This window comes from Rattus norvegicus, chromosome 14 (assembly GCF_036323735.1).
Source record: "Rattus norvegicus strain BN/NHsdMcwi chromosome 14, GRCr8, whole genome shotgun sequence".
NCBI classification, from domain to species: domain Eukaryota; kingdom Metazoa; phylum Chordata; class Mammalia; order Rodentia; family Muridae; genus Rattus; species Rattus norvegicus.
Window position 1 is genome coordinate 33,952,656 of NC_086032.1, and position 13,225 is coordinate 33,965,880.

Here is a 13,225-nt window from a genome sequence, read left to right on the forward strand (position 1 = left end):
TTCTGTAACCTGGCTGGAAGGATGGGCACATGAGTTGATTGACAGCATGTCATAGTGGAATTGAACCAGGGCCCACAGAGAGAAATGTAGGATTGAGGCTGTCTGGCGGCTCTTACATATCTTTGACCTTCTGCATCAAGGCAACCAGAGCTCCGCAGAGCCCAGGACTTAGTTAGCATAAGATGGATGAAGCAAGAATGATATTTAACTGTCGAAGAAGTGAGGTCACCAAGCATTGTAGAAACACCTGTTCCGCAAGTGTCAACTGAAGATCAGTTAACGCTAGAATGCTGCTTCCTTCTGGGGACTTTTAAAGAGTTAGATGTGTAGGATGAATTTTGTTAAGAAACAGTTTTAATTGCATTCGTTTTGCTTGGTGTATGCACCCACAAAAGCACGCATAAACGTACACACAAATGTGCAGCCAGGGACAGAAGACAACTTGTAGGAGAGATCACATCTCTCTGTCCATCATATGGGTCCTGGGGGAGAAGTTCAGACTTTTGAGCATTCTTGCTAAAGATAACATGTCTCATGCCCCATGAATTTGGATTTTTGTTCTGTTTTGTTTGATTTTGCGGAAATCGTTGAGTGGGGCATGGTGGTATAGGTTTATAGTCCCAGCATTTAGGACACCGAGACAGAAAGATGTTAGGTTCTACACGTGAGCTACATCCCCTTCTTAAAGGGGAGGAAATGATGATCAGGAAAAAGTCTTATGAGTGGCTGGAAGGCTGAGCAGAGAGCATCTCTCCTGACAGCTGATTCTCCTCTGCCTGTGTCAAGGGACTGCCCTTTCAAATATGCCTCTCTTGCAGACCTAGATCATGTTTAGGGTCCATTCCGCAGAGCACAATTGTGATACCCAGCAGTCAGTTTGGTTCCCTTCCCTCGTTTCATGGGTTTGTAGAGAATAACACTGCATGGCAGAGATGACGAATTCTTAACCTGGAAGTCTGGAAAGCCAGGATAAGGAAGACAGCAGGTAAACCATGGGGCTGGCTACCGCTCACTTAGTGCACAGCTTTGATCCCAGCACCCAGGAGGCTGAGGCCGTGAGTTTCAGGCCAGTCAGAGCTACATAGGGAGACCCCGTCTCAAAAAAAAGAAAAAGCATATAGTTTGTATACACACGTATTTGTCCGTGTTCATGTCCCCAAAACAGCACAAATGGTGTATTCAACTTCCCTTACAATTAGGGGAGTTCCCTGGCTGGGAGAGAGGCTTGCACTGTTATGTACAGGTTCTCTGTCAACTTATGCTCTGCCTGTAGTTACCATTGCCCTCTTAGCCACCATTTGCCATTAAAACACCAACTTTGCTGTGCACGATGTCCTGCATATCCGTAGGTGTGAAATCAAGGAGCACTGCTTTCACCCTTTCTGTGCCTCTGCTGTGTCTCCCCTTTCACATAGCACAGTCACACCCGTGGAGAGAAAGACCCTAGTGCCTGGGCCTGTTTCTCAAGTCTGCCTGCAGCTGCTCCTGAGAGTTAGCGCCAGGACAAACACATTAGCCTACTTCATATCTTGAGGGCTAGGAAAGAAAGTGCACGGAATGGCCTTCCTGTGAACAATTCACGAGGTGGCTGGTAAGAGCCCCAGATCCAACCCTGCAGAGAATTTATTTGCGAGGAAATTGATACCCATGTTATTGATCGGGGTGCCGATCCTGCCAACGCTTCATTCTCGAGCCAGCATTTGAAAGCCCGATGAGAAATCTGTGCTAAAAAACGTGAAGCAAACAGCTCGTGAACTCTGCTCCTTGGCAATTTGGACTTTGCCTGGTGAGTTGAGCCATGTGGGATTCTCCAGCGTTTATATTTCTTATAAGGTGTTGCTCAGAACATGCTCTGCTCACTGGCCAAGACAAGCAGGATACAATTCCAGCCCAGAGCAAAAGCACTGCCAACAGCCTTCTCAACAGTGCGGAGTTTCCCTCCAAGATAAGAGAGCAAACTGGGCTCAGTGATTGAGGTTTTGACCTGATTCTTTATTGCTACTTATCTTCCCACGAGTTTTACTTCAGAGAGTTCTTGAAGATAACCTCGTAGGGTAAGTGAGACTTGCAATCCAGAGGAAAAGATACATTATTACAACACTCTCTTCCAGAAACGGAACTGTTGGCCAGGTCCAGAGCTCTGTGTCAGCTTTCTTCTTGATGGGTTACCCGAGCTGTTCTAATGCAAGCCTCAGATGTGGTAACCCAAGGAATTCTGGATAGGCTAGCGAAGGAAGAACACGTAAGCACTGACTCAGTGAGTTAGGGCTGTGCACAAAGGAAAGCAGGCAGAGCTCAAGCTTCCTTTGTTGGGCCGTTCAGTAGCATTTTCTGATTGAGCATGGAATGAACAGCTCCATCCCCAAATGACTCTCTTATATGTGGTATCTTCTTGTATCCTCTCGTGCTGAAAGGGGCAAGCTCTGTTGTAAGGGCACCGATCCCATTCATGGGGACCAAGTCAAAGACCTGCCTGGTAATACCATCGCCATGGGGGTTAGGATTTCCACATGAGGGACACATACATTCAAACCATTGCCTTGGGGGTTAGGATTTCCACACATGAGGAACACATACATTCAAACCATAGCCAGCAAAAGGCAAACATCTCAGTGCCCACTGTCTAAGCTAATGGAGATACACAGTACGGGCCCTCTGTTGTGACCCGATTTCTCCAAGGCCCTTTAACGCTACGCATGAAGGCAAGTGTGTGCGTATCAGTGTCTGTCTCTGCTGTGGTGAGTGGTCAAGAACTAGAAGGAGGGGAGGAACTACCAGACCTTACATTTCTTCATCTTCCCCCAGGTGCCTTTCTAACCATGCCTCTTGTTGCATTTCTCACTGAAGTAATGGAGGATCCATGTGCCATTTCAGTTTGGGGAATCAACGTTGTTTCTTTGAGATCTGCAGCCCTAGGGTCTTGCCTATCCTCCCCGCAAATCTGATGCCTTGGGGGTTGGCACGTCTAGGTTGACACTTGCAGTCAGAGATACAGGAAAGTGACCCATGGCAGAAAGCTAATCAGCGATTTACCACGTGTTAGGAACCCTTGCAGTAAGCGATACCTTTGTTCCTCCAAATCTTCTGCCCAGTACCTGTGTGCAGAAGGATCTGAGTCAGCGGTAGTCACGGCATTTCCGTTTCCCCAGTGTCACAGTCGCTGCCTCTTACCTTGCTTCTCTTTCTTCACCGCTGCCCTTTTATCTGGAACTGCCACGTGGTGTGGACTGCTTCACACCATGCACCTTGCTCTATTCAGAAAGCCTTTCAGCCTGCAGCTGACCTTGTCATTAAACATACATTAACAAGATCGAATGGTGTGTCTTCAAAGACTTGCCTGAGTCAGGCCTTTCTGCTGAAGTGCAAGCTGGACACTGACATAAAAAAATCTAGAGTTTTCTGGCCTGGAGTGATGGTTCAGTGACTAAGCGTGCACACTGTTTTTGCAGAGGACCTGAGTTCAGTTCCCAGCCCCCACACCCTGTGGCTCACAACTACCTGTGCACCAGCTTCAGGGAAATCCAATCCCCCCTGCTGGCCTCTGAGGACACCTGCATTCCCATGCGCATACCCACATACATGCACACATATGCATAATTAAAAACAAATCTTTTAAAAGTATGTCCTTTCAGCTTGGACCACAATTTTAAAAAAAAGAAAAAATCTAGAGGGTCGGGGGTAGACGATGCATACACAAAAGCCCTGGGGCTGAGTCTCCAGCATTTCATAAGAAAAGAAATTTAGAAACTTTAATTCCATTCAATAAAAATCAAAACGAAAGTGCTCTCCTGGTAGGGCCATGTGCACATGGCTAATTGAATGTCCTCTTGTCCAGGCCAGTGAAAGACGTGTTCACCTCGTCGTGTCCCGCCAGGTTCGACAGCCCAGCCCAGACATCTTTCAAGAAGCTGGCTGCATCAGCAACGGCCAGCAGTCTCCTGTCTCAGGGGAGAGGAGCACATCTTCTAAGGTGAGGGCCAGCCAGGCGTGTCGGCAGCTCCTTCCTGTGAGGGGCTATTTCTTGGGAAAGCCGTATACTCTAATGTGTCTAAGGGCTGTCTCTGGACTTTGTCGTTTCAAGAAACACTACTCCTGAAACTAGAAGGCCAAAGTCCTGTCTTCATACTTGGAAGGTGACAGGTGTCTCCCGTCCAAGCAGGAGTGAGGAGGAAGGTGCTGGGGGAGTGTTAGATCCCAGCTTGCAAGCCTTCTAAGGGACCTGCTTTCTAGTGTAAGCCAAATGCATGTCCTACTTTTGACCAAGAATCCTTCCTCATAAGGACTGTTTTCCATTCGCTTTCAAAGGCGGCAAGCAGTTTGCTTGATTTCGTGGTTTTTGAGTTTCCCAACCTGCCTGGAAACTCTGATTCCCTTGCTATTCCCCGCCCCCTGCTATTTTTAATGTTTGTGTTTGTACGAAAGACAAGGAAGACACTGGTCATACTTGAAGAGCATGGAGCATTAAGGGGAGCGGGGCCTCAGACAAGGCAGGAGCACATGTCTTATCTTACATCATTTAAATCCAGAAATTAAAAAAAATATTAAATTATTCATTTATTTTGTAGGGCGAGGTATACACACATGTACACGTAGACACACATGTGCTATGGTGTATGTGTAGAGGTCAGAGGATAACTCGTGGCAATTGGTTCTCTTCCTCCCTCCCACCATGTTGGTCCCAGGGCTTAAACTAAGATCAGCAGGCTTGGTGACAAGCTCTTTTGCCCACTGAGCCATCTCAGTGGCCCCAGGAGATGCAGTCCAGTACGTTCTTGTCTGTGGCTTCTATGAGATGCAAGTATGCAGTTCATTTTGATGGTGTCTTATCAACACATTGTCCAGTCCAGATCAAGTCCTCTGACCTTGGCTCTGTCACGAAGATGGACAGCTTCCTCTTTCTGGTAGCTTGTGTCATCGTGGTACTTGTTACTAAAGATAAGCAGGGCTGGAACGGGGTTCAATCGTTTTGACCACTTGTTCCTCTTGCAAAGGACCCCCCCAGTTGTTCCCAGCACCCACACAGCAGCTCACAACTCTCTATGACGCTACTTCCGGGGAATCTGATGCTCTCTTCTGTCTCTAAGGGCACTGCACACACCTGGTGGTGTACATACATGTAGTAGGCAAAACAGCCATGCCCATAAAGATATAAATCGATGTTTGGATACAACCTAACGCCTTTATATGTAGCCTGTTTCCAAAACGGAGATGATGGAATGAATGAACATATTTTTCTTTCCATATCGGGCCAAAGGTTGAGGGTCTTTTTGAGTAATAATTGCAGAAAACATCTCTGCTTTATAATCAGGAGCCTGTGATCACCTTCATTCAAAATCTCCAGCCAATGGCATCTAGATAAATCCTCGAGTTCCATGTTTTTGTATGGGAAGCAATCTAGATAAGCTAAGTGTACCCTGCTAAAAAGTTTTATGCACAAGGACTCCCTGATACTTTCTACCCAATAATAAATACTGTTAGTGTTTTAAAGTTATCTGATAGTATTCATTGATGTCAAAATATATGTGAGATTTTTTAAAAATCTTGCCTGAAGCTTGTATCTAACCAGCTGTATTAAGTAGAATGTGTTATATTTTCATTCATTAAACATAGAAATGAGACCTATACCACAGAAAGGCTATATATTTTATGTATATGAGTACTGTGTCTGTCTTCACACACACTAGAAGAGGGCATCACATATCATTACAGATGGTTGTGAGCCACCATGTGGTTGCTGGGAATTGAACTCAAGACCTTTGGAAGAGCAGTCAGTGCTGGAAACCATGAAGCTATCTCAGAAACCCCAATGAGACTCTGTAACTCCTTCTACCTGCCTACCATGAGCCATGGGGAAGCCAGGATGGTCTAATGAGATCTTTGTTACAACCTTGTGTCATGTGTCTGAATTCCAGGAAACATGCTGGCCCACCGGGAACGAAGTTCTTTCCAATCATACTTCTACCTGCCCCTTACACACCCCTGCCACACCCATAAAGGGATCTACCTGGCTGTTGATGATTACGTTTTAAACTGATTTAGGAAAACAATGTGGCGTTTGAAAATAGGAGTTTAAGTGCTCCCAAGAAGTACCAAAGAAAGCAAGCCATAGTTTGTGGGACAGGAAAGCTTCTACCCCGGTGAAGAGTTAGGTACCAACAGGCGCCATCTTTAGGCCTGTGTTCACCATCATGAAAGAAGAAGGGGAATCTGACCAGCTCCATGTCACAGAGACAGTTACTAACCCTGGCACTGATTATCAAGCTACAGGGTCCTGATGCTTTTTAGACGTTTAGAATGTCTTATTCTTCCAAATCCCGGGTAAACATTCTAAAACATAAATGCTCCATAGACTTAAGTGCCCATATGGTTTAATCAATATGAACTATTTCACCATAAGTCAGCTTTTTTTTTTTTTTTGGTTCTTTTTTTTTCGGAGCTGGGGACCGAACCCAGGGCCTTGCGCTTCCTAGGCAAGCGCTCTACCACTGAGCTAAATCCCCAACCCATAAGTCAGCTTTTTAAAGTAGAGTGAGCAGGTCAGACAGAAAGAGTTTTGTCCGCCAAAGGTTCCTCCTCCTGCCCCAAACCCAGCAAGTCAGCATGAGGAATTAACTCAGAGATTCGAGTTTCTCCATCACTACCATCTGTCTCTCTCTCACGTTCTCTCTCCCACTGGTGGGGAAGGCAAACGGCCATCAGGGACACAGGCCAAGCGCAGTCCTGGTGCTCGGCCACTTGGTTCAGCGGTTTGGAAAGTACCAAAAATGGGGAAAACGTATAGGCCCAATGTGTGCCTCTGTATGGTTTGCGTGCACGTGCATATGGGCATTGACAAATACGTGACAGCATGCGCATGTGTGAGCGTGTGCATGTAGATGCCAGAGCATGACACCGGGTATCTTTCTTGGTTGCTCTCTACATCTTTACTGAGATTGCTTCCCGCCTAAGCCAAGCTTGCGTATTTGACTAGTCTTAACCAGCCTTCTCTCTCTGTGGATCCCCGAACTCTGGATTACACATTAGCCACCATTTTATATGGCTGGCGTTTATATGAGGTCCATTACGTCAGAAAAAAATGTAAACCTAGAGAAGCTTGCTGGGCTGGCAGAATTGCTCAGTAGGTAAAGGTATTTGGCTGTCAAGCCTTACCAGAGTGTGTTTGATCCCCGGGACCCACACGGTGGAGTGAAAGAATCAGCTTTTGTAAATTGTCCTCTGACAATTACATGTCACATGCATGCTGTAGCATGTGCTTCTCAGCTTCCACACATTCCGCTAATAAATATGATTTTTAAATATGAAAGATGTACTGACAGGGACAGTGAGTGTTCTGAGAAGTTGGCCTACTGTAATCAGAAGTGGGTGGCTTCCTTGAGAGATTCGGGATGCAGCCAAATGTATACGATCCAGATTTCTACCACGGTCCCCAGGCTGTGGCCTTTCTGTGTTTAGTATTCCGTTCTGCAATGCAAACCTCTCAGAGTCAACCCTTAGAATCTGCGATGCTGTATCTGCGGTGCTGGAATTCGTGATGCTAATAACTCTTTTGATGCGAGTGCGCGGATATGTGTGAGTAAATGGGCCTGGTGAATGCATGCACCATGTTCTTTGTGTCTGTGCCTTCAGCCTGCAGCCACTTGTCATGAGAAGGTTGTAAGTGTCCAAAAAGACCCCAACGAATCTCTCGGCATGACCGTTGGAGGGGGAGCATCACACAGAGAATGGGACTTGCCCATCTATGTCATCAGTGTTGAGCCCGGAGGAGTCATAAGCAGAGACGGAAGAATAAAAACAGGTACAAAAATCAAAGAGAATAAAGGCATGGGGTGGCAGAGCCTGGGCGGAGTTAGCAGCCTGCTGGGTTCGCTAACTGCTCTCCCAGAGTCAAGGAGAGCATGTGAGAGGGAGCTGGCCATGATTGCTACGCTCCTTTGGGCAGGGTGAGCATGCTGTAGTCTAGGCTTGCCTCTCTTAGTGCACGGGAGAGGGGAGGAGGCAGCTTTGCTAGGAAAGGTAGCGCCTCTAGACTTTCTTTCTTGGCTGAATTGACAGCCGCTACACCTGTGAGCAAGTTGCACACAATTGCACAATTCTAAAGCACAATTTAGATCCATGCAATCTAACGCCCCTATGGATTCTACGGAATGCTCCAATAGTGAAACTGATTTACGAATTGTACAGTTTTGTGGGCTAAATGGGATGAATGTGTTGATAGATCTCGATTCAATGGTATAATTAAATATCACTTTGCCCATTGGTGAGAAATGGATCTTTCCACTCATGTTCTGGGCTCCTCTACATACAGGAAGGTATCCAGTTTACCTCCGCAGGTATGTGTTCTTAATAACGCTGTTCAAGCACATGAAGAGGTCACTTACGGAGAGGAACAATTGTGCTTCTTAAGGGCTCAGATTCGACAGAAAAAAGTTTCTCAAATATGTTCCCTTGAGTGTGGCATAGTACAGGAATTAAGCAGACAATCAAAAGGTGTTGCTCTCTCTTTTTTTTTTTTAAGTCTGCAAGCATTTGAGGACATCCCTTGTTATTTTCCTCCTGTCTTCAATTATTCTGTATGAAAAAAAAGTTGTATAAGAAGCAAAACAAAAAACCGGAGATTCAATTGAAAGATTAGGGAGCAAGGGCAGGGAGATCCATCTTAATTTCTCCTGCAGCTCAGCGAGCACCGGGGTGAAGAATGACCTCAGACAAGAAGTGACTTAGTGAGATTCCTTGTAGCACGTCACCCATAGGAGTCGTGCTTAGCTATTGCCATGCACAGAGATGCATTGACTAGAAATGGTGACTGTACCCCACCTCTGTGAAAGCTCTGGGCTCTTGTGCCAGACACTAAACTCCTGCTCCGGTCCCTGTTTGTTGGTAGTGTCCTACATGCTAGACTGTACAGGTACTGGAGCCTTTTGTCAAGTGCTCTCATTGTGTGCTAAAGAAAATGGAAACTAAAAGAGTGAAACTGCAGATTGCCTGGGGTTAAGTAGTAAAGGAAGCTATTTAAGGATGTTAGGCCATCCTTAGAGACTCCCAACAAGCCAGTCCCACATGCTCTGCCATCTGCTAAATGGGACCCAGCTTCGGGTTTCTGTGAGCTGAAGATATGCACCTCTCCTCACCCTGCCCATGCGCCCGGGTCAGCCTCTGTCCCGTCACACCGAGCAGAATCCCATTTGCACTCAGTGAGGTTGCTTTTGCTTCTCTGGCCTCAGGTGACATTTTATTGAATGTGAATGGGATTGAGCTCACAGAGGTCAGCCGGACAGAGGCCGTTGCCATACTGAAGAGCACACCCTCCTCAGTGGTACTCAAAGCCTTGGAAGTCAAGGAACAGGAGACCCAGGAAGACTGCAGCCCAGCAGCCCTGGACTCCAACCACAACGTGACCCCGCCTGGTGACTGGTCCCCATCCTGGGTCATGTGGCTGGAATTACCACAGTGAGTCCCACTTCAACACCCCTACGGATTCTATTTCTTAAGCCACTCTTTCACTGTCTTGGGCTGATTCATGGGCACTAGCATCTTGCTAAGACCCAGTCTTCTCTGTGGGGCTGTCTGAAATAACTGTCTTCTTCGGGCAAATGAAAATCCATATAGAAATCTCAGGGTGGAGGTGAAAGTCTAGACAGAGAAACTTCTAGGTATTCTTGAAGTGTTTGTACTTATCAGATGGTTCATGGAGCAGGGGGGGTCAGCTGGCTGACAGAAGTTCAGCCTGTGTTTCCACACTCATGAACTGATTGCATCTGCTCACGCCAAGCTTCTTCTTCGCACGGGTATGAGTGGGAGCTGCAGGCCAGCTGTGGCCCTGCTCTGAAGCTTCTAGAAGCTCTGACTAGACACACAGCAGCACAGCGGAACACCGTGGCTTCAGAGAGTTAAGAGTCTGCTAGCTGGTGATGTTTCTCAGAACATCTCTTTTCAGTGACTCGTCTGGAAAGTTCTTTAGCGGGCAACTAGGTTGCCATTTTTCTGAGGTATAATGGGAGCCTTGCAATGAGCTATAAACTTATCTGACACGATGGATTCAGAGGATTTGGAGAGATCTCCACAAAATGGCTCTGTACATGAATTGACTAAAGGACGGGTAAATTTAACGTTTGCTTCCTTGGAACAGAGCGAAGATCTGCTGGCCTTTAGATTGTTGTCTGCAAGTACGCAGCTTAAACGTTCAAAATGGGTGTCGCCAGTGTTAGGTCCCTCAGAACAGGTGAAATAATGGAAGCAAGGTATTTACTTGGTTTTAAAACATTTTCTTGAAGGTAGAAATGGTTCTTATTTATTTAGTAGCTACAAGCTGGCCTGGATTCCCTTTGGGGTTTCCGCAAGTTCCTAACATTACTTTCTGCATAAGTAGGTCTTTTAAAAGTCCTTAGAACACTGAGTATTGAGGCAAATTATAGCTGTTATAGCCAAACAGGAGACTATTATATTGAGTAAACTTCCTTTAAATGAAATTTTGGAACTATAATCCCAAGTCTGTTTATAGCTTTTGTTTGAAAGCTCCCTTGTTAGGCTCTTCAGTGTTCCTTTGCGTGAGGCATAGAGCATTGGGCCCATGGCTCCTCTCTTCCCCTGCAGGCCACCTGGCGTTTGCAGCAATTCTCTGCACTTGTCGGGAAGAGTGAAAGGACATGAGATGACAGGGACTTCAGACCCTTGGAGCCTTTCTGGTCAGAGGTACCAGAGCAGAGGGAGCGGGAAGTAGCTCTCCTTCCTGGGCCTTTATTTAGTCCACTCAGAAGTAACCAGCATTACCCAGGTCCTGAGTTTGTGTCCAGGGAAAGTCTGTCTATGTCAGAAGTTGATTGTTTCTGCAAAATGCTTGGGCTTGGGCTTATAGGGCACAGGGCCTTGGCAACTGCTCACTCTGCTGCTGTAGCATAAAGACAGCCATAGGCCATCCGTGAACAAAAGCTTCCGGGCTTGGCTGTAGTTCGAGGCCCCAGCCTAGGTATCAGTGTATTCACTCAAACACAGCAGTGACCTGTGAGCTCTTATGATCCAAAGCTTGAAAATTAAACCCAAAAATTGACTTGGGGTGTCACGATAGTCAGTGCACCACCTGTGTCCACTGCTGGCACGGATGGGTTAAACGAGCCACATCTGTGATGGCAGGTGGCAGGTTAGGTGGATATCACACTATTGTGTCACATTTGGTTCTTTAGGGGTGGCACCTGTGATGATCAGGGTCAAGCTGTGTGAAGACAAAGCTGTCTCATGCCCTTCCCTCCACACGTGACCTGTCCTTAGTGTTGAGAAGAGCTGTCCAGTTCTTTCAGCTCTCTGGGGACCCCAGATGTGTGCCCTGGATATCGGCTCTTGGTTGTTTTCTCGACTTTCTTGGTTCTGTTTGCCTGCTTGGCTTGTGCTCCTCACCTGCCCCACTCCCTGTCACTCCGTTGAATGGCTGCTCCTTTGTGACTACTTTCATTTGAGAGGCTTTCCTCAGCGTGTTGTCTTTGATTTTCTTCTTTCCTTCCTTCGTCCCTCTACCCTCCACTCCTTGTGAGACAAAGCCTTGGTACACAGCCCAGGCTGCCATCAAAATTACAGCCATGCTCTTGTCTCTGCCTTCCACGTATGAGGACTATAGGCATGCATGACCATGCCTAGCATCATCTTTGAAATCTCATTCACACTGGGTTCTTGCTCTTCACTCAGAGCAATTGCTGCATGGTATTTTAAATCACAGTGGTGTGATTAATTATCGATTTCATAGCCCATAGAGGCATTTCACTGTGTAACAGTTTTCTAGGGAGTGGCTTTCCTTATCTCTTTCCCGTTACCTCTCCCCACCTGCTCTCTTATGTAGCATTATTAGCTCGGTTGGTTCAAATATCTTTTAGTGGAACTTTTTTTTCCTCCTGGGCAGCTGTCTCCTGAAGGATGGTGAGAGAAAGGGTCAGAGCCATATTCCAGGTATAGGGTGTCTGAGTTCTCCATAACCATCTGAGGTCAGCCTAGCAGGCCACTCATGATGCCCTGCCATACTTAGGCTCCTCTTTCTCATGTGGGTATCTGCTTGGGTTCTCACTGCTTTGCACATCTTTCTTCTCTGCTAAGCTGAACCTGAGGAAACCTGCCTGCCCACTTCTGGCGTGGTTAGCGTGGGCTACAGGGTTCTTTCTGCTGAATTTCCTGTTGTTCTTGGCCCTCTGCCAGCTCTCCCTCACACGTGGTAACTCAATTTTGCTTATGATGATGGCCTCTGCTTCCAGGTTTCCTGGTTGATTTGATAGTGAATTTAACACAAAGGAAACCATATCTACTTCATTCTGCCAGACGAAACTGAATATGACGACACTGACCCTGTTCAGGTCTCAGTCCTGTCCTAGCCTCATCTCAGGGGTACAGCATCAGTTTCTATGGGGTGGGGGTGGGGACTGGGGTGAGGTGGGGGTGGGCATCCTCTCACAGCTGTCATCTTGAGTTCTCAAAGCCCTTACCTACACGTCAGCATTATCCTACATGTCTCCAGACACAGAAGGGAAGTGCTAGAGTAAGAGATTCCAAACCACACCTTGGCATAATTAATTCTATGTTAGATTTAGACTACAATTAAACCTTTACGATACATGCCCAGAAATGTCTAATTTGCAAATACATTTTACCTTTCACTCATCAAAGCATGAGAAAGGATATTTGTCCAAATATACAATCTTGCCAGTTACCTAAAGACCTCTAGGACCCAATGAAGAAGCATGTGTCAGCAGCCGGCTTAGAATCAAGAAAACCATGGGTAGCCTTACTATGCCTCGCTAGCATTTCCTGTGTGGAACCAAACAGCCAGGAGTAAGAGTAGGTGATAGAAAACCAGATAAGAGTGTTAGTAGTTGTGCGCTCCTTGATAGCACCGTCTGCTGCGGGACCCCTGTAGCAGCTGGACTTTCTGCCAGCTATCCAGTTATCACCAGCCATTCAGAGACCACTGGTAACATTTTACTTTGTTGACTCTCAGGGCCCACATTCCACATCTGGAAGTTCTTCAAAGCATGTTCTCATCTGGACTAGCATGATAGAAATACGCATTAACTCAGTTCTCTTCTTGCTTAAGAATTTAACCCTTTCCTCTCCTGAAGCCCCGGACATACTTTATTTGGGAAAGAAACAGGCATCAGTATTTTTTTTCTTCCCCAAGTTAAAAACGTTGACACTTAGAACGTGAGCTAGGCCCCTGGTGTTGATTTATCTAAGACATGCAATGTAAGGGCAG

General features: G+C 46.5%; 1 protein-coding gene across 5 annotated transcripts in view; it reads left to right on the plus strand.

Moving 5' to 3' along the window:
* The window catches only part of Lnx1 (ligand of numb-protein X 1), a 102,701-nt gene that overhangs the window by 84,139 nt on the left and 5,337 nt on the right, over positions 1–13,225 (plus strand). For 4 of the 5 annotated variants that reach the window (XM_006250902.5, NM_001108358.1, XM_006250903.5 and 1 more), the window contains 3 exon segments: positions 3,836–3,970; positions 7,627–7,795; positions 9,222–9,447. In XM_006250902.5, coding sequence (XP_006250964.1) covers positions 3,836–3,970; positions 7,627–7,795; positions 9,222–9,447 — 530 coding nt within the window. 5 annotated transcript variants of the gene reach the window in all.